Source organism: Petromyzon marinus, chromosome 43 (assembly GCF_048934315.1).
Source record: "Petromyzon marinus isolate PM22_M1 ecotype Great Lakes invasive population chromosome 43, UKy_Petmar_22M1.pri1.0, whole genome shotgun sequence".
Classification (NCBI taxonomy): Eukaryota; Metazoa; Chordata; class Hyperoartia; order Petromyzontiformes; family Petromyzontidae; genus Petromyzon; species Petromyzon marinus.
Genome location: NC_133709.1, coordinates 6569539 through 6588096, shown reverse-complemented (window position 1 = coordinate 6588096; position 18558 = coordinate 6569539). Strand labels below are relative to the sequence as shown.

Genomic DNA, 18558 nt, shown 5'->3' with positions numbered 1-18558 from the left:
ATATTTGTTAGGAAAAGCTTACATATCGAATTTAACCAACTAAAAAGTGAATTTTTAAAACACGTATTTATCTGAGTAGGTGTATTATATATGGACAATGGCACATGTGTTCACGTTCTGCATTGTGAAATATGTAACAGGAATGCAGTAGTATACAACACTGGAAATACTCTCACCACTTTACCATTATCTCACATTTATTTCAGTTTTTGTACAATTCCTATAATCAAAAAAGCAGAAAGCAGTTTTACAGCAAGGGTGCAAGAAATAAGAAAACGAGCATGAGAAAAATGCACAAAATGAGAGATGTCCTGAGCTTGGTTTAACCTTTTTGAATCTTCCCTACTTTACATCATGTTAATTAATTAAACGCAAACATCCAGTAAAGGTAGGAATTTCAACAATGGAAGGCCGACCCAAAAGCCTGTAGTTACAATTAAATATTATCGTAAGGGAATATGACGCCTTACTATAAATGTTCAGAGCAGATGAGAAAAAAACAAATTCCATGTTTCCCCTTTAAAGTTTTGGACAAGCGTTTACCGTTGTTATTCTTTTTTTTGTTTAATGAAAGGCACTGGTTGTCTTTTGACCATCACCCACATTACAACACGTCAATGTGAGCAGCAGATGGAGTCGTGCAGATCGGCCCAGGCGCATGAAAGACAATACTGAGGCTGTTTCTCCCATAGCCACACACGGCAATATATCTCTTAATATGTATAAAAATGTGTGGGTGCAGCCCTGCAATTTCTTGCTCACGCCACCACTGGCGGAAGGGGCCTCCACTGCGGGGAGAAGCTCTAAAGATACTCCCACGAGAGGGTATTATTTGGTCTACTCTTCCACATTGACCGTACACATTGGAAGAGGTAGGAGTATCCACACCTTTCCTCGCCACACGCAACATGCCGGTCGACTTACCCATTTTATATTGCTGGATGGACAGATGTGGGGGGGGGGGGGGGAGGAAGATTGAATAAAGTTGCCCATCGCTTGAGCTGCCGCGCCAGGAGACAATAAAAGTGGCGACCTCCGCAAGTCCGGTGTGCAAGCAATTACACCCACATGGCAACATCCCCCTTAAGATCTGTAAAAAGTACGCAGCCTTTTTCAAAAGACGCAGAAAGTCTCTGTTGCTGGCAGCTTAAATTTATCAGGCCCGGCTTGGTCAAAGTAAATTGTCTACACCCAAAGGACACTGCTCACAAAGATGTTGTAATGCAAAGTTCCTAGAAAAACACACATCTTCACTGCTGACATACATTCATGTTTTATTTTACTTTTGCTTGGTTGTTTTTGTCAATGACCCACGCAAGATGTTTTGCCCCCGATTGCATTGGAAGTTAAGGTTTGTAAATAATGTTGTACTCTCTCTTTCCCTAAATGTTTTTACTCAAACATTGTTCATGATGGTAACCGGTTTTTCACTTCAGGTGGAACCAAAATCCACTTTTAACTGCTCGTGAAAGAGAATGTGATGTGACCCAAGATTTAGTTGAATTTATTTTGAAGACAACAAAATTGCTTTCTTCATCAGCACCAAATAATGATGATCATTTAAACATTATTTGTAGCCGTCAATAGTACATTAAATATTCCATCAAGTTTTTCATTTGCCCAAAGATGGGGGGGGGGGGTGGGGATGGTTGGGGAAGGGAGCAACATTCTGAAGGGGTTACACATTTAATACAGCAGCCCAAAATGAAACTTGTATTAATTCACACCGATTTTCGCTTTGCTCTCGCACAAATGTCATTGAGTTTTTCTCGGAAGGTTGGAGGCGTCTTTCTGTAACGAACTTGCATCTGCGAACAGAAGGAAGCAATTTGCGCTTTTAGCATAAGCATGAACAACACACGCGCACGTGTAAACATAATTAAAATATATGATGAACTAAGAATGTATATAGCATTTTGTTACATGTGCCGATGGATAAGATTACATGAGGTGCCAAGAGTAAGAACGCTAAAAAGTTATGGGATGAGAAAGACGACTTCGGGGCCGTCCATAAATGACGTCACGCACCTTGGGGGGAGGGTGTTTGAGAAATGTGACGTCACATCAAAATGCGCAACTTTAAATAAATATAGGCAAACACGTTCTACTTAATTAAATAGACTTTTTAATAAATGTTTTCTCCTACAACATCAGAGTGCAGCGCCACATTAAATACGCACTACAATGACAATAGTTGAATGCGATTTGAAGCATGTTTTTTTTTTGGGGGGGGAGGGGGTCTGACTTTTTGTGATGCCATGTGACTAGGGGGGGGGTCAAAAATCGTCCAAAATCGCGTGACGTCATTTATGGACGGCCCCTTATATGTGCAAATATTACACCGAGGTTAATGGGAGTCAAAGAGACGCAACAAATGCAGAAACTAACGAGACATGTAAAATAAACTAAACAAAAAGGAAGGAAGGAAGATCCTTGAACAGAATTGTAGCAACTCATTCAGTGGCTGAGTGTGTGGGGGGGAAGGTTGTAAATTATGACATTGCCAGCACTTAACAAATCACGTTATCCGTTCCACAGCTCTGTGCAACAGATCACTTTCACCGACACACTGGTATCTGTTATTACTGCATAGGTGAAAACTACAATACAGAGCTGCATTTTCTATTTAGTGAAAGCATCCGACACTACATGTTGTTTATTACATGTTAAAGGCTATGTCAAGTGTAGTATTTGCAGTTAATTTCACGCTATACAGCATGCAGCGCTATAAACCTAGCAACTTGGGGTTCAATGCAAGGCCAAGACCACCATCAGCATGTGATATCTGAATCGGGTCACGGTTCGCACCCACCATTACCGAAGCCCGCTAACCAGTGCGGTGAAGTATGGCTAAACAACCGCCATGACCAACATGGCCGTCTTCATCCTCAAGGTCTTCTTCAACAAATACGCCAATTACCTAAAGGGGACCACCGAGGTTCCTCGAACTCCCTCCCGTAGCCTCAGAAGTTCCTCCTGATTCCGACTTTAAATTACATTTCCAAAAATGTTGTTTGCAAAAAAGTCTTTCCGCGTTGCTGCTCCACCTTTCTGGAATCCCCTTGCCGCTCATCTACGGCTTGGTTCCCCCTCCCTTCTCTTCCCCTCTCGATATCCTTATTCTACCAAAACACAGAGCTCACTCGCACTCGTACCTAAGTTGTGCTGGCGCCCATTGCCGTGTTTCGTTAACGACCGTCAAATATCTAATTTATTAGTTGTGCGATATTCCATAAGGACCCTGTACTCGTTCTCCGCGATATCGATGTTTTTTTTGTCTTTTGCTGTTGCTGCGCTGACGTCCCATGGATCTTTCCCTCGTAAAAACAAGCGAGTAACTGGACAAATGGGATCATGAATGTAACAAATAAAAATAAACTGAAATGGCAGTATTGCATGCAATTAGGCTGTCATTTTCTCTTTCAAAGTTGTCCGACTCGGGTTAAATGAGCTAATGCATTTGTTCTGTACATCCGTCCACCTTGTTTCCCTGCTAAATGGGGTTACGATAACACTTGCTTAAAGATTATACAAAAAAAAATCAATACAACTTTAGTACAAATAATCTGTTGCTCTTAGGGACTCGCTCAAAAGAAGATTGGCCAAATTGATCGAAGGGTCGTCCAGAACTTGTCAATAAAAACGGGATAGTTATGCATATTCAGCCAAGGCGATAGATAGCGTCACACGCCAATGAGTGTACCGCTCACCATGACGTCACTTATCACGCGTTCGGAATGTGACATTACAACCGCGAATGAAATACTTTTGAGGACAACCGCACCGATGGAAAGCGTTTACCGAATTCATGAGCATGCACGATTTTCCTCCAACTTAATTTGCTTCCTATGTCGACAGACGGGCAAAGAGCGTTACAGAGCAACATGGTCGGTGCAAGAACCACAAGAGTGAGAATGCGGACAAGGTCAAATGCAAAGGTTACCTGGGAAAGACTGTGGAAAGCGGGCAGGCAAAGCAGAGTGGGGCTGCGACCCTTGCGGCTGGGGACTAGAGTGCAAGCCTGTATAGAGACCTGAGGTGGAGGGGACACAGATCAGAGCCAGCAAAACCACACCAAATACCCCGTTTTCCACAGTCATATCCATACTGGGTCAGCGAGGGGGACTCTCATGGTTTTGGATGCGGTTTCACTCGGTTATTTCCTGAGCCGTCACTAAATCACGGTACATTGGGCCTCTTCTACAAGATATCCGAATCTGGCTCGGGAGGGGGGGTGGGGGCAACATGGGCCAGGGAAATTTGTAGCACGACACCAGGAAAAAACAACCTGGTGTCTTCTAAGCAGTGCCAGGTTGGTTCGGCATGGCACCAGCACCGTTTTTTGGTAACAAGTGTAAACGCGGTAAAAAGAAATCCTCAGCTCGTACACCCATGCAGCGCGGGCCTGAAGCCGATTCGACTTGCACAGCTAATCACTAGCAAAAAAGTAGGGGCTGAAGAGACTATCCACCTGTGTACAGACCCCTTTTGTCAATCCACTGCTGGATGACAGCCTCTCCACGCCACGCGGTGCCGCAGGGGGTTACGTGACCATACTTCACTACGCTGATAAGTGTGGGTTGGCGAAGGCAGGCAGCACAGATGCAGAACCGTACAACTGACTTTGATGCACTGCAGATTCACAGCCGTGCACGGCGGTTATCCATGAAAGCACTATCCAGGCTCAACTTTGCTTAGCTTGGGCACTGAAGAGATTGAGTGCATTCCGAGTGATTTTGCCCATGAAGAGACAGTGCAACGCAAAATACCCAGAAATGCAGCAGACAGTTAAGCAGAGTAAAAGGCAGGGGAGGAGGGGGAGGTCTCAAGCTCATGTCACTCGTTAAACAGAAAAGACAAACAAGGTTGTTCAAGTTGCTGCTTCAGTGAACATAAACATAAAATACCACGTTAATGAAACATGAAGGCAGAAATTGCCGTGAAGCTGTCACTGAAAAGGATTGGCCGATCAGATTTATCAAGGAAGTACCAAGGTCTACAGGGAAAGTGTTATATAGTCTTGGTTGGCGAGGTTGGGTTTTATATATATATAGATCGTTTCAGATGACGATGCTGAACACGTACGTCATCGGAATCAGGAGAAAAACCAATGACGTGCACGTGCATCATCGGAATGGGGAAAACGGTTCACCAGGGCGGCCTGTGGATCCCAAACCAGCGAGAACCTCCGCAACGAGCAGCGAAAGCGCCTCCCCCCCCCCCCGCTCGGCCACGTCGCCGCCGTCTCCTCGCGGTCTCGCGAGCGGGCATGACGTGAACAGCTCCCGGACGGGAGGACTCACTGTGCGGGAGGCCGTGGTGGAACGTGCCTGGCGCGGGCCCCGTTATGATGGCGTCCCTCCCGCTCATGGCCGCGTCGCTGTCGAAGTCCGTGAAGTTGACGGGTATGATGATGTTGCGTATGGGCGCATGGAGCGCGGGCCGAGCTGGCTGAGCTGCCGCCGGCACGGCGCCGGCGGGCTGCGCCGGTTTGTGAGACAACGCAGGGGCGGGCTTGTGGGCTGACGAAGCGGTGGCTTTCGGACCCAACACGGAGGTCGTAGGCAGCAATGCCGCCGCCGTGCCCGTGGCCAGCAGCGAGCTTCCCGAGACGATCTGGGGGCAGAGGCGCACGCAAGTCCTTTATTCCGACGTGCAACACGGTTTAACTCGAGGCAACTATCGTAGCGTGATGGCTCATGCAATTAACGCTGCGCATACTTTTGATGTACGAGCGGGGTCCTTCAACGATGATTTTAAGCAGGCCACACAGAGAAATGGCGTGTTGGGGAGCCATGTGACGTTATGTGTTAAGTTGCACGGCATCATGATGCCGTAATGTCCGTCGAATGCGATCATTAATCTCTACTTCTTGTCTACATCTCTCTCATCTCTATTTCTTGATTAACGCTCTTTCATCTCACCAATCTTCATCTCTTCGTGTCTCGGCGAGGCATATCTTCTAGGCGGGCCAGATCAACTGACAACAATGACCACCACACCACCGCACTTGATGCAAAGGGACCTCCGATTTCACACCTCCAATTAGGACGGCTTGGCTACGTACGGCGCGAAAGAACTTCAACACACATATACGCACAACAAAGGACGCGAAAACTCGGCCATCAACACGAGCGCGTCGGCACGACTCGCCTGGTTGGGCGACGTGGAGGAAGCAGGGGAAGATGATGGAGGTGGCGGGTGGGACGGAGACTTGTGAGAGGCGGCTGCCACTTTTCCCGTGCTGGCGAGGCCGTGAGCAGCACCTGCAGAGCCGGGCGAACCGCTATTCTGCCCGAGCTTCGGAGCGCCCGCTGCCAGCCTCTTTGGGCTGCAGCCGAGCACGGGACTGTTCGACGGGTGGGACGAGGTCATAGCACCTGTGGACGCAGCCTTGGTTGAGGGAGAGTAGGGCATCTTGAATTTTTGTCCAGAAGACGCCGAGTTTGCGGACACACCGGAATGCCCAATGACTCCGGCTATTATATTACCCATGGTGTTATTCCCCAACGAGTTTGATGGGAACGTGCTGGCCTGAGGCAAACTGTGGCTCTGTATGGGTATTTTTATTATGTCCGACTGTTTGTATGGCAGCCTGTCCGAGACTTTGATGTTGTGGTGCTGCTGTATGTGGGCCTGCTGCATGTGGGGCTGGTGCTGCTTTTGCGATGAATCTTTGCTGTGGGACGCGACCGAGGTTTTTATCACGTATTGCTGATTGGCCACTTTGGCCGAAGGGTTCGAGTTCTGCTGGTACTGCCGGTGCGAGCTCTGCTGCAGGGCGGGTTTTTGATGCGCATGAGAAACGACGGTGGTCCCCGCTTTCTGCTTCTGCAGTTGCGTCACGCCCGAGATGACATTTCTGTGAGCCTGAACGACCACTTGCGGGTGGCCACTTGCCGATTTACCCTGCTGCGGAAGCTGCTTCCTATTGGCCGCCTGGTCAGCCAACAGGTTGAGAGGGTAGTGGCCCGCAGGAACGGGGCTCGACCTTGCCGTAGCCGAGGGAGGAGGGTTTTGCTGCACGGGTTTCTTCTCCAGGCCGGACGTGGGTTGTCTGGTGACGGATTTTGGAATCGAGTCCGACGATCCGAGCAACAACCCGGGCAAGCAGAGCTTGTCGATCAACGCGGCGTTGTTGAGCGCAGCCAGGGTTTCCGTCACGCTGCCGAGGACTCCCGGGTTCAAGATCAACTCGTCGTCCAGAGAGTTGTCGATGTTGTACACGGGCGGAGCCACGTGCTGACCCCTGCCCTGCATGGGCAAAGCGGAGACGAGCACGGAGGAGTTGGGCGACGAGGAGGATGGCGACGCGATGACCGTCCTCGTTCCCACGGTCGTCTGAACGGCACCGGACGCGCCCGACGACGGCGATGAACTCGAGGGCCTGGAGTGGATCGCAGCGGGCTGGGCCAGCGCCGACTGTCCGAGCGCCACCGCCGCCGCGGCTTGCGGCACCATCGGTTTCGGCTGCGCGGGCTGGTTAGCCATGGTGTTGGCGGGCACGGGCGGCGCTGTCAGAGGTGCGTTTGCGGGCAGCACGTTGGGTGTGCCCGGCCGCACAGAGGCCGGGCCCGCCGTCGCAATTAAAGGCTTCCGCTCGGACTTCAGCCCCGTGTCCTGCTGGAGAAGGTAAAAAGTGATTTACTTGTTAGGCAAAGGCGCAGCCCTGCAAATTGCTAGCTCACACCACTGCCGGCAGAAGTGCCTCGACTAGTAGGAGCTCGAGAGGGAATCTAAAAAGGGTGGGGTTTTTTTTGTTTGGGCATATTCTTCTAACAATGGCCATTGTGGCACTCATTAATACTGCTTGGTGGACAGAGATGGGGGGGGGGGGGGGAGGATTTTAAATACTTGTACCACTGCTTCAGCAGATGTAATTTTTGGCAGATTGAACTGGTGACCTCTGGATTGGGGTAGAACGTTCTGAACAATGGGATAGGACCTCCCTTCAAGATGTTGAATGGACTTAGCAGGTAACTGGGAGATAAAACATTTCTTTCCAAGTGTAATTTAGAACCACTGACCAGTGGGCTACTAACCATTAAGCCATGGCAGCATCCTGTTAAATTGTTAAAACAACTTATTTTATACTGGTTGAGGTGTGATGGATGCAGACCTGGCTAAAATTGAAACCCGCTTGCTATTCACATGCAGTTATGAGGTCAACTCTGTAATCATTACTGGCCTGTCCGATTGAACTTCAGAGATTCAGAGAGGAAGACACACCCCAAAATTCTGCCCATGTCAATAAAGTTGTACAACTCCTAATCACACACACGGATACCACATATAAGATGTACCTCCAACTTCTTCTTTTAAATACAGGAAAATAAAACTGCATTTTATAATCCAGAGACTATGGCAAATGTGTTTGTGTAAACACTGCTTTCAGTCCTTCCTTCTTTCCAAAACATTAAAAAGCAGACTCTTTGGTTTCTTCGGTAAAGTCACGTAGGTAAAAAAATCTATAAAATATATGAAAACAACTAAATTAAATCACGACGTTTCGGAGGCAACACAAGCTTCCGTCATCACCGCAAAATCGCTGTATCAATTTGCTGTATCACTTGATACAGCAATTTGCTCTATCAAGTGATACAGCAATTTGCTCTATCAAGTGATACAGCAATTTGATACAGCGATTTTGCGGTGATGACGGAAGCTTGTGTTGCCTCCGAAACGTCGTGATTTAATTTAGTTGTTTTCATATATTTTATAGATTTTTTTACCTACGTGACTTTACCGAAGAAACCAAAGAGTCTGCTTTTTAATGTTGATACAGCAATTTGCTGTATCACTTGATACAGCAATTTGCTCTATCAAGTGATACAGCAATTTGCTCTATCAAGTGATACAGCAATTTTGCTGTGACGGTTTCCACCTGACGGAAGCTTGTGTTGCCTCTGAAACGTCGTGATTTAATTTTGTTATTTTCATATATTTTATTGATTTTTTTACCTACGTGACTTTACCGAAAAAAAACAAAGAGTATGAATCCTTGCAGTCACGAAAGCTTCAAATCTAGAATTAAAAAAGCACTTTATTTATAAAAAATATATATAAGACAGAACTGCATAATCACAATGTGATTGATTTAACATTTTTAGATATTAACTTCCAATCTTCTGATTTAAGACTACCACGAGAATTTACAGTCCACAACAAAAGGAAAATGATTAAACCCAGCTGAGGCGAAACCGCTCTATCCTAAGGCTAAATACACGCTTGCAGAGAACATGTTCATGGAGTAAAATTCTGGAAAAACCTGAAACGGCTCGTTAGTTCAAATGTGGATTTCAACCACCCACCGAGTTGCCTTGGGTGTATTTAGAGGCTCGCAGCTGTGACTAATTTAATTTCTGGATGGGTCAAACCAGTCGTGCATGTTCTCAAACAATAAATCGGCAACACGCAGTTTGGCAACCACACCCACAAAGAAATCAGGGCATATGAACTTGGGAGGGCGATGCAATGGTTGTTGGGAGCAATGCTCAATGTGGTGGTGCTTTGCTATGTCTATAAGGATAAACTTATTGTATCGTACTTGATTTGAAGCTTTCGTGACTGCAGGAATTACTCTGGTTCTTTCGGTAAAGCCAAGTAAAAAGAAAATAAATTAAATAGAATACGTTTCGATTGCAACACAAGCAATCATCATCAGGTAGAACTAAATTTGAGAGAGAGACAAAACACAGACACGGAGACACAGACAGACACACAAGCAGAGAGACAGCACAGACACACAGAGAGAGACACAACATAGACACACAGAGACCCAATGCCTGTGTCGAGGCCTTAAATAGAGAGGGGGGGGGGGTTGGGCAGAGAGAGAGGTGCTGCCCAACCCCCCCCCTCTCTATTTAAGGCCTCGACACAGAGGCATGGGTCTCTGTGTGTCTATGTTGTGTGTCTCTCTGTGTATCTCTCTCTCTGCTTGTGTGTCTCCGTGTCTGTGTTTTGTCTCTCTCTCAAATTTAGTTCTACCTGATGACGGTTGTTTGTGTTGCAATAGAAACGTCGTATTCTATTATTGAGTTTATTTTCTTTCTACGTGACTTTACCGAAAGAACCAAAGAGTAATTATTGTCTCGTGTTGAAACGTAGAAAGGGAAGGGGAACGCCTTAATGTGTTTATTTAAAAACAAAAAAATCCGAGTTCCACTATAATCGGCACAGCAGCTTGGTCACTGTTGCAGATTAGACCCATTGCGGGTTTGTGATTTCTCAACGGTTTTGTAAAAAATAAACCTTGATCTTCAAGGGACAAAGGCTTTTCAAAACATTGAACAGTACCAATTAATTGGCAGTTGTAGCAGTGTTGAGTATTGTGAATAGTTTATAGAACTGTTGGTAAATATACTAAGAAGCTGGTGCCAGACCCTCGTGGCAGTGATAGAGAACCGGGTCGAAGTGAGCAGGTTTTGGGCAAAAGCACAAAGCTGTAACTTATCAATAGCAAGCTCCAGTGACGCTGCAAGACCAGGCTTGTGATCTCTGGTAAGACCTGTGCTGTGATTGTGAATGCATACCTGTTAACCCATACGGTTTACCCGTGTTCCTGTACAAGGATATTGAGTTATCAGGTCCATACAGGATACAGCCGTTTCAATACATGTAAAAGAAAACATGTCTATTTGTGTTTATCTCTTGTGATGGGACTTTGTAGGATGAACGTTGAGATTTATAATGGTACGGGGTGACCAGTAAGGCCTGTATTTGTCCAATAAAGTAGACACTGATGAGGGGTTGACAGGTATGTGAATGTGCTTTCATTTTTGCAATGTGTACTTGGAGCTGCAATTTCATTGAGATGAAAAATAAACTGACGCTAATTTGGAAACATCAGACACTTGCCACAAACACCTGGCTCATCTGCAGTAAGGTGAGCACTTCGGGACACTTTTTGGGCAATGCTTGAAGGCAGAGCGGCGGTAAAGTATACTTGCAAAATATAGCTGAAATGCAACACTGCGCAATCCGCAACACGTGGAGGCAGACATTAAGATGCTCTTAATATGCGCACTGATGCCTCCTTTATTAATAAAGATTGATTGGTTTATTTTCATCCAACGAGTGTTTATGCATGTGGGAGGAAACGTATTGTTGACTGATTATATGGTGCCACATGATTACATATAACCTGGATAGTAGGTAGTCGCCAATCCAAACTAAGCATCACATCATGATAAAGGACATGAGTGTAATTGATGGGCAGCAGAGGGCAGTGCAAAAAAAATACATTGTTGTACTGTACTGGAATGCTCCTGCGTTTATGTAACACGCCTTTAAGCCCCACGGACCAGCACGAAATTGGGTAAAATAACCTCCACGACCAGAACAGAATGGTGAAGCTCTCATCCAGGAGTGCGTTGACAAAGGGCTGTGTACATGATTAGATTGATGTAAGAATAGTAATTGGCTCTTATATTCTCCCTTCTGCTTATGAGGCGAGGGAGTTAACATCTTTGGTGAAGTCGATTGCGAGTGATGTGAGTGAGCAGGAGGGCGTTTGCAGAATTATGGTTCAAATCCCCGGTGAACACCCCGGGATTCTCCTAAAAAAGGACCACCTTGAATGGATTACACTCATCCACACAAACCAATAATTCTCCTACGGTCCACTGACATTACCTTGAGCTTTGGTTTTGCAGGAGGAATGCATTTCTTCTTTGTACTGCAAAAGCACAAATCACACCACTTGTAAGACAAATCGTACAATTCATTACAGGAATTTTATACTTTACGCTTAAACAATGAGGATTTAAAACTACAATATAAACTGCACTGTACCTCGCGCGAAAGGTAAACATGAAGGCGATTGTAGTTCCCACATCTGGCTGCCTCAATGTCAAAGACACGTTTAACGATTACAGCACTGTGGGCCAGGTGGCTCCGTGGAAGAGCAAGCAGCTTGCAAATCTATAATTGGGATTTCAAATCCAAGTTGGTGGGGAGTGGGGGGTTGCCAGGGTGGGTGTTGCTTTGGCTCATCCCTCCCGGTAGTCGCTAAAATAGGTACCAACAGTAGTGCAAGTCAACTGTGGTTGTGCTATGAATAGACTCACCCCTGCCATAGGAATGTGGATTTTATTCCATCACTAGCTCAAGGCTGTATATCTAAAATGAGCACCGGCCTTCAGTGCTCATTTGAGCTGGAATTCACTTTGTTGTTTAACAGATACCACCTGGGAGTTTAACGACACGGTATAAAACTGACATTGGAGCGTGTCAAAAATGGGAATTTCTATTTTTTTTTTAAATCAACCTGGGTTTTATCCAACCTCACCTTTCTTTTGCCGCATCTTTAACATTTGCAGATTCAATCTTGGTTTTACAACAAACTTCCTGTCTTTTATTTTCTTGTAATGAACAACTTGTACTAGTTTCTTTTTTATATGCTGTATATTGTATTCTGTTATAAAAACAAGGGAAATGTTTTTTTTTAGTAAAGGTGCTGTGGGCTAAGCGAGGATCGAGGAAACACACACAGCTCTTCTGTTCGAGTGATATAAAGGTTTTCTTTGTCTTTAGCACGACAGATTTTTTCATCCATTTATTTCAGCATGAATGAAACCCACATGTCTGAAATATACAACTTTTAGGTTTCGCTGGAATACACATTGATAACATTTGTTTAAAATACATTTACACTTTGTACACCTGAAGCAGTGGAAACAAATGTGGATGGCGATGTAGACTGTTTACTGCACGCAACTGACTACCGAATCGTGTTCCTGGGGGGACTTATTGATATGATTTGGGCATTACTTTGGCGTGTCCTGCAGGGGAATTGAACATCTCCTCCTCTTTTACGCTTTGGTTCTTTCGGTAAAGTCACGTAGGTAGAAAAATAATAGATCGCGACGTTTCGATCGCAACACAAGCAATCGCCATCAGGTGAGACAACCACGGCAAGAAAAAAACGCTGAAGTAGGCCATTTTTCTTTGCCGTGGTTGTCCCACCTGATGACGATTGCTTGTGTTGTGATCGAAACGTCGTGATCTATTATTTTTCTACCTACGTGACTTTACCAAAAGAACCAAAGAGTATGGATTCCTGCAGTCACGAAAGCTTCAAATCAAGATCTCCTCTTTCGCCTTGCTACCCGCTGCTTTCACCTTTTCCTTTCCTTCATACATTTTAATGGTGGTCTCCCTCCACTCCCCCAGCTCTGCAGGAGTCTTACTCCATTCCTCTTTCTCCCTTGGTTCCTCTCTCTGGACAGGGGTCTCCCCGCTCAGTACCCCTCTCCCCCTTGGTTCCCTTCTCTATATTGATGGTTCTATCTGGACAGGGGGTCTCCCTTGGTTCCCATCTCTCCCTTGGTTCTGCTCTCTGGACAGGGGTCTCCCTCAGTTCCCTCATCTGCATTGGTTCTCTCTGGACACAGATCTCCCTCGGTTGCCCTCTCTCCATTTGTTGTTCTCTCCAGACAGGGGTTTCCTTTGGTTTCTCTCTCTGGAGAGGGGTCTCCCTGCCAGCTCTCCTTGCAGCTCAAGTCGTCTGCTATCTCAACAGCAGCCTCGGCTTTAATCTCTGATAGAAACTGAGAATTTTAAACATATACACGTGGTGAAAATGTTAATCGCGTCAACAGACACGCCAACGTTTCTTACTTCCAAGCAGAATGCTCAAACCAAGAATTCCTCTGATAAACAACAAATGCCTGCATCTGAAAATCCATTTGCTGGTGTGTCTACCTTTGTGTCTTGACTTGGGTTTGTGTCACTGTGCTGTCTCTGCCTGTGTGTGTGCCTTGGTGTCTCCGAGTGTGTGCTGCGACTTCCTCCGCTGCCCCTATATGCTTGACAACCTGTATCCCCCCCACCCCCACGCCGTCCTTTGATGTATACTTTCTTCACGCTAATTTGTATCCCATTGTCTCTCAGTCCCAGCCCCGCCGTCTCCGTCTATTTAAGGCCTCGGCACAGAGAGGCTGCTTCACTGTGTGCGCGTCTCTCCCCATATGTCTCTGTGCTAACTCGTTCTGCTTAGATGTCTATATATGTGTATGCGGTCTATATTCTATCACTCTCTTAAATTTCACGCTTAACTTACAATTTAGCAATCTTTGAAATAACGTAATCAAACCAGAACATGCGCTAATTGTATTTTGACCGACCGTCTGTGTTGCTTTATATAGTTTCCAAATTTTGCTAAACCCTGTTTCATTTAGTGTGCTCCTCCGTCTCTCTCTGTACCCCCTGGTGTATCTGTGTTAATTCCCTCTACTTAGGTGTCCGTATATATCTGCGGTTATGTGTTTCCTCTCTCTCTTAAATTTAGCTCTTCTGTACCTGATGATTGTTTGTGTTGCAATCGAAATGTCGTATACTATTATGTTATTTTATTATGTCTTTTTTCTACGTGACTTAACCGAAAAAAACAAAGAAAAACTTGCATTTGATGAATGACACTTTTACTAGCATTCACATAGAGTACACTTCCACAGCAAATTAAACCAGATCATTATCTTGGCAATGAATGCTTTTGATGTTTAGTTGATGACACCCTAAATGATAGCCACTTATAGTCTCATGAAATTCTCAATTGTTTCTGCTGCCAGTGGCATTGAAAGCTTGTGGAATAATTACCCTGTGGTGCAAACAATGGATTGCTTTTTTATACTCCAAAAAGTGTATGCACATTTAGCCCCCTGGATCTTATGAATGAAAAGAAACCTAAAGTGTGTAGCAAATGTCTACCCAGACTGTGGATAACGTGCCACATGATCACTTGGCTAATCGACCAAGGACAATGGAAGGGATTTGAATTGCCTCTGACAATTAACCACCCAACCTCGCAACCACAAATCATCTTGTCGAGTAAATTTTTTTACATTCTCTTAGTACCAAATTTAGCCATTTTTAACTACTTTATTTGGTTTTGAATGTCTAAACTGCCCTCGCCAGTCGAAAGCCAGCAATTCAATGAACTGCCACATTTTAATTTATTAAAACTCTCTAGTTGTGGTCCTGTCTAGTTTGTGCTGCTGCCTCGCATGTTGTTCTGTCATTCGAGCCATTACAACATTTATTTGTAAATCATTTGCAATACGAAACAAATTTTTGGGTGCATCAGCCTTAGTACGGATTTTTCATGGAATTGTTGCAGGCCCATTATAAAGATACATGTGGACACACTCAGAGTACACCTGTCAACATTGAAAAAGTGATTGTTTATTGTTTCAATAAAAAAACGCTGTCTGGTGCCCGGCCACTTACGGTGCTGCTGTAATGTGGCCGTGGACTGCCCGACTCTCCTTAAATAGCATTCTGTAAAACACACACACACGGTCAAGCGTTCAAGTCGCATAAAGTAAAAGCACTTGATGGCAACAACAAATAAATCACACGGGGTCTTATAACCTGCGTTACAGATCGTGTAGTTAGCCAACGTTCTCCACATACGAACTCTCGCACGCTCGGAAAATTACAGTATTCTCCGGCTGACAAGTTGGGGTGTATTTTACTTCCCAAAGCATCTTATAACTTGGACATTATGGTATTATTTAATATATTTAAAGGCAAAACAACTTAATTGAATCCACATTAAGGCAATATCCTTAAACTATAACGATGCAGCGAGTTCAAAATACCAAAACCAACCATTCAAATACAATAACACCAGTGCTTTGCTGCTATAGTATTCGTTATCCCAATGCTAAATTCTGTACTAAAACGTTTTGAGCAAAGAGTTGGCTGAAGGCACATGTTCAGCGATGAAAAATATTAACTTTGGCTTCAACGTTTAACATGTAGAATGGAAATAAGCACTGTGGGCATTGTGTCAGCACTGAAGAACACATGTTCATGAAAATGGGGCACAGATGTGGCACTGGGTGGCAATGATCAATCTGATGTAATTTATTTATCCAGCAAATCCCAGCTGCGTTTAAAGAATTTAAAGGAGGGTCCTGGCATCCACATGTTTGGACAATAAACTGTTAAGCAGTGTTTTACTTCGGACACTATTAAGCTGAAGTGCAGAGATTTAAGTACGCTAAACTACCTCCATATCTGAAAGCTACACAATCCTGTACCATTGTAACGAGTGTAAACTGTGCGGATTAAAGTATCTCAGATGCCACATTCGATGTTCATCCTCGGAATATTTTACTGTACAGCACTGCTGTTAATAAAGTGCAGCTCTGTTTGAGATCACTACGTCAAGCAAAATGGAATGATGTTCATGGGAGCAAAATATATTAAATGACCTCTTATCACAAGATAATTTGTATGTACAAGGTAAATAATGATTGTTGAAATGGTGGATGGTGAAAACAAAAGTGTCACTTTAATCAGTCATGCCGTTGCCCCCACCCCCACTCCTCCTGGCAGTTCAATACTTTAAGTATGCACGTGTTGGGGATCTATTTTAAACAATTGGCTAACAAGGATGTATTCATTGAGCAGAGCACTCTGCCATGGAACTACGAGGTGGAAGTTGGCTCTTATTGAACTGTGTGAGGAGAATGCTTTTAAAAACGGCGGAGATAACTGCACAGCTTGAGGACCGCGAGGTGGGCGTATCAGATTGTGTGTGTGTGTGTGTAGAACACACTAAACACCAAAAGCAGTTCTAAAGAAAGAAGTTGGAAATTTATATTTAACCATTGATAGCTCCAGCACCTTCCTAATATCGGCAAGAAGAGCATTCCAGACGGCCGCAGGAGGAGATTGTTTTAGGCTGGCGGACAATCACTAGCAATAAGATATTGAAACAATCCGACACTCCACCGAACGCTCAGCGAGGCAATTTCTCAGGCTTTCATATTCTTGGACCTTTCGGTAAAGTCACATAGAAGGGAAACAATAAAAGAAAAAAATATAAAACAATAAAATTATCACGACGTTTTGACTGCAACACAAGCAATCATCATCAGGTGTGAAAACCACAACAAGAAAATTTTCTTGTTGTGGTTTTCTTGTTGTGGTTTTCACACCTGATGATGATTGCTTGTGTTGCAGTCGAAACGTCGTGAGAATTGTATTGTTTTATATTTGTATTATTTTATTGTTTCGCTTCTACGTGACTTTACCGAACGAACCAAGAATATGAATCCCTGCAGTCATGAAAGCTTTAAATCAAAATTTCTCAGGCTGTAAGCTCCTGTTAAGATGCGCTCTGGGTTAAGTCGTTCAATAGAAAAGCGCTCTGGGCGTGCCCTAACCAGTGAACGCACCCATTTTACGAAAGAATTCCAACAACAAAAACCCCCTTCCCCCCCACCAGCAAAGTAACAACCTCTGAACTGGGAATAGCACAAATTTAAACTCAGTCGAACAAGATATTTTGGTCCATCATCGAAGGAGACGCTATCAAATTTGTTTCGCATTAACGGTGCTTGCATAGCCGGGGACAGCCTAGGTATGTACCTGCAAGAGCTCTTTTTTAGGATTGTGGTTTTTTTACAGGTAAGATATCTGACAAATCTTTCGTGACTGCAGGAATTCAGATTCTTTGGTTCTTTCAGTAAAGTCACGTAGATAGATAAATAATAAAAAAGTGACTAAAATAATAAACAAAAACCACGAATGTAGACTGTAGCCTGGTTCTTAATCTGAGTGTGTACTGGCAGTCTATAATGTAGACTGTAGCCTGGTTATTAACCACGGTGAGTGTACTGGCAGTCTAATGTAGACTGTAGCCTGGTTTTAAGCTTGGTGAGCATATTGGCAGTCTATAATGTAGACTGTAGCAATGGTTATTAAACCGAGTTAGCGGACTGGCAGTCTATAATGTAGACTGTAGCCTGGTTCTTAAACTGAGTGAACGGACTGGCAGTCTATAATGTATGTGACTTTACCAAAAGAACCAAAGAATAAGTCTACATTATAAACTGCCAGTACGCTCACTCAGGTTAAGAACCAGGCGCCAGTCTACATAACAGACTGCCAGTACGCTCAACGAGGTTAAGAACCAGGCTACAGTCTACATTAGACTGCCAGTACACTCAGATTAAGAACCAGGTTACAGTCTACATTCGTGGTTTTAGTGTTTTTATTGTATTTCTATTCACTTTATTTTTATATCTACGTGACTTTACTGAAAGAACCAAAGAATATAAAAAACGTTTATAAGGCTGCTGCGGGACTATGTTGTCAGCATAGGGCAGTGCATCAAAACCCATTGTAGTACTGTACTGTGCTCCAACGCCCGTGCTCCCCCACCTTCACCAACCCGCACTGATCAGCATGGTGAAGTATTGGGTCAAATAATCTCCCACGACCCGTACGGTGTGGGGGGGGGGGGTGGGGCCCTCGTCCAACAGTGGAATGGCAAACGGGGCCGTACATGTTTACGCAAGAACACACTGTAACGGGGATTTGGAATCTGCGAAGGACTGCATTGGTGCGGCAGTCGCGACGCGGTTTGAGAAGGCCTCACCTGGACTGCATCCAGCCCTTGGGCCACAGCGGCTTCACCTCGGCCTCTAGGAAGGCCTTCAGGTAGTCCTCGGCCGACTGTGACTTAATCCGCTCCGCGTCATATCCTGCCATCTTCACTTTCACCACATTACACAGCAAATCCCTGCAACCACCATTATCTCA

At 44.8% G+C, this 18558-nt stretch overlaps 1 protein-coding gene across 6 annotated transcripts in view; it reads right to left on the bottom strand.

Moving 5' to 3' along the window:
- Nucleotides 1–179: 179 nt before the first annotated feature.
- Nucleotides 180–18558, bottom strand: part of UBN1 (ubinuclein 1) — a 38195-nt gene continuing 19816 nt past the window's right edge. Inside the window, exons 11-18 of one of the 6 annotated variants that reach the window (XM_076073762.1) lie at nt 18395–18538; nt 15229–15279; nt 12290–12415; nt 11635–11677; nt 6154–7623; nt 5331–5616; nt 3944–4033; nt 180–1808 (exon numbers count right to left, since the gene is read on the bottom strand). In XM_076073762.1, the coding sequence (XP_075929877.1) occupies nt 1756–1808; nt 3944–4033; nt 5331–5616; nt 6154–7623; nt 11635–11677; nt 12290–12415; nt 15229–15279; nt 18395–18538 (2263 nt within the window). In that variant the 3' untranslated portion in view covers nt 180–1755. Of the gene's footprint in view, nt 1809–3943; nt 4034–5303; nt 5617–6153; nt 7624–11634; nt 11678–12289; nt 12416–15228; nt 15280–18394; nt 18539–18558 lie in introns of all 6 variants that reach the window. The other 5 variants (XM_032970427.2, XM_032970426.2, XM_032970428.2 and 2 more) reach the window with 5 other exon arrangements.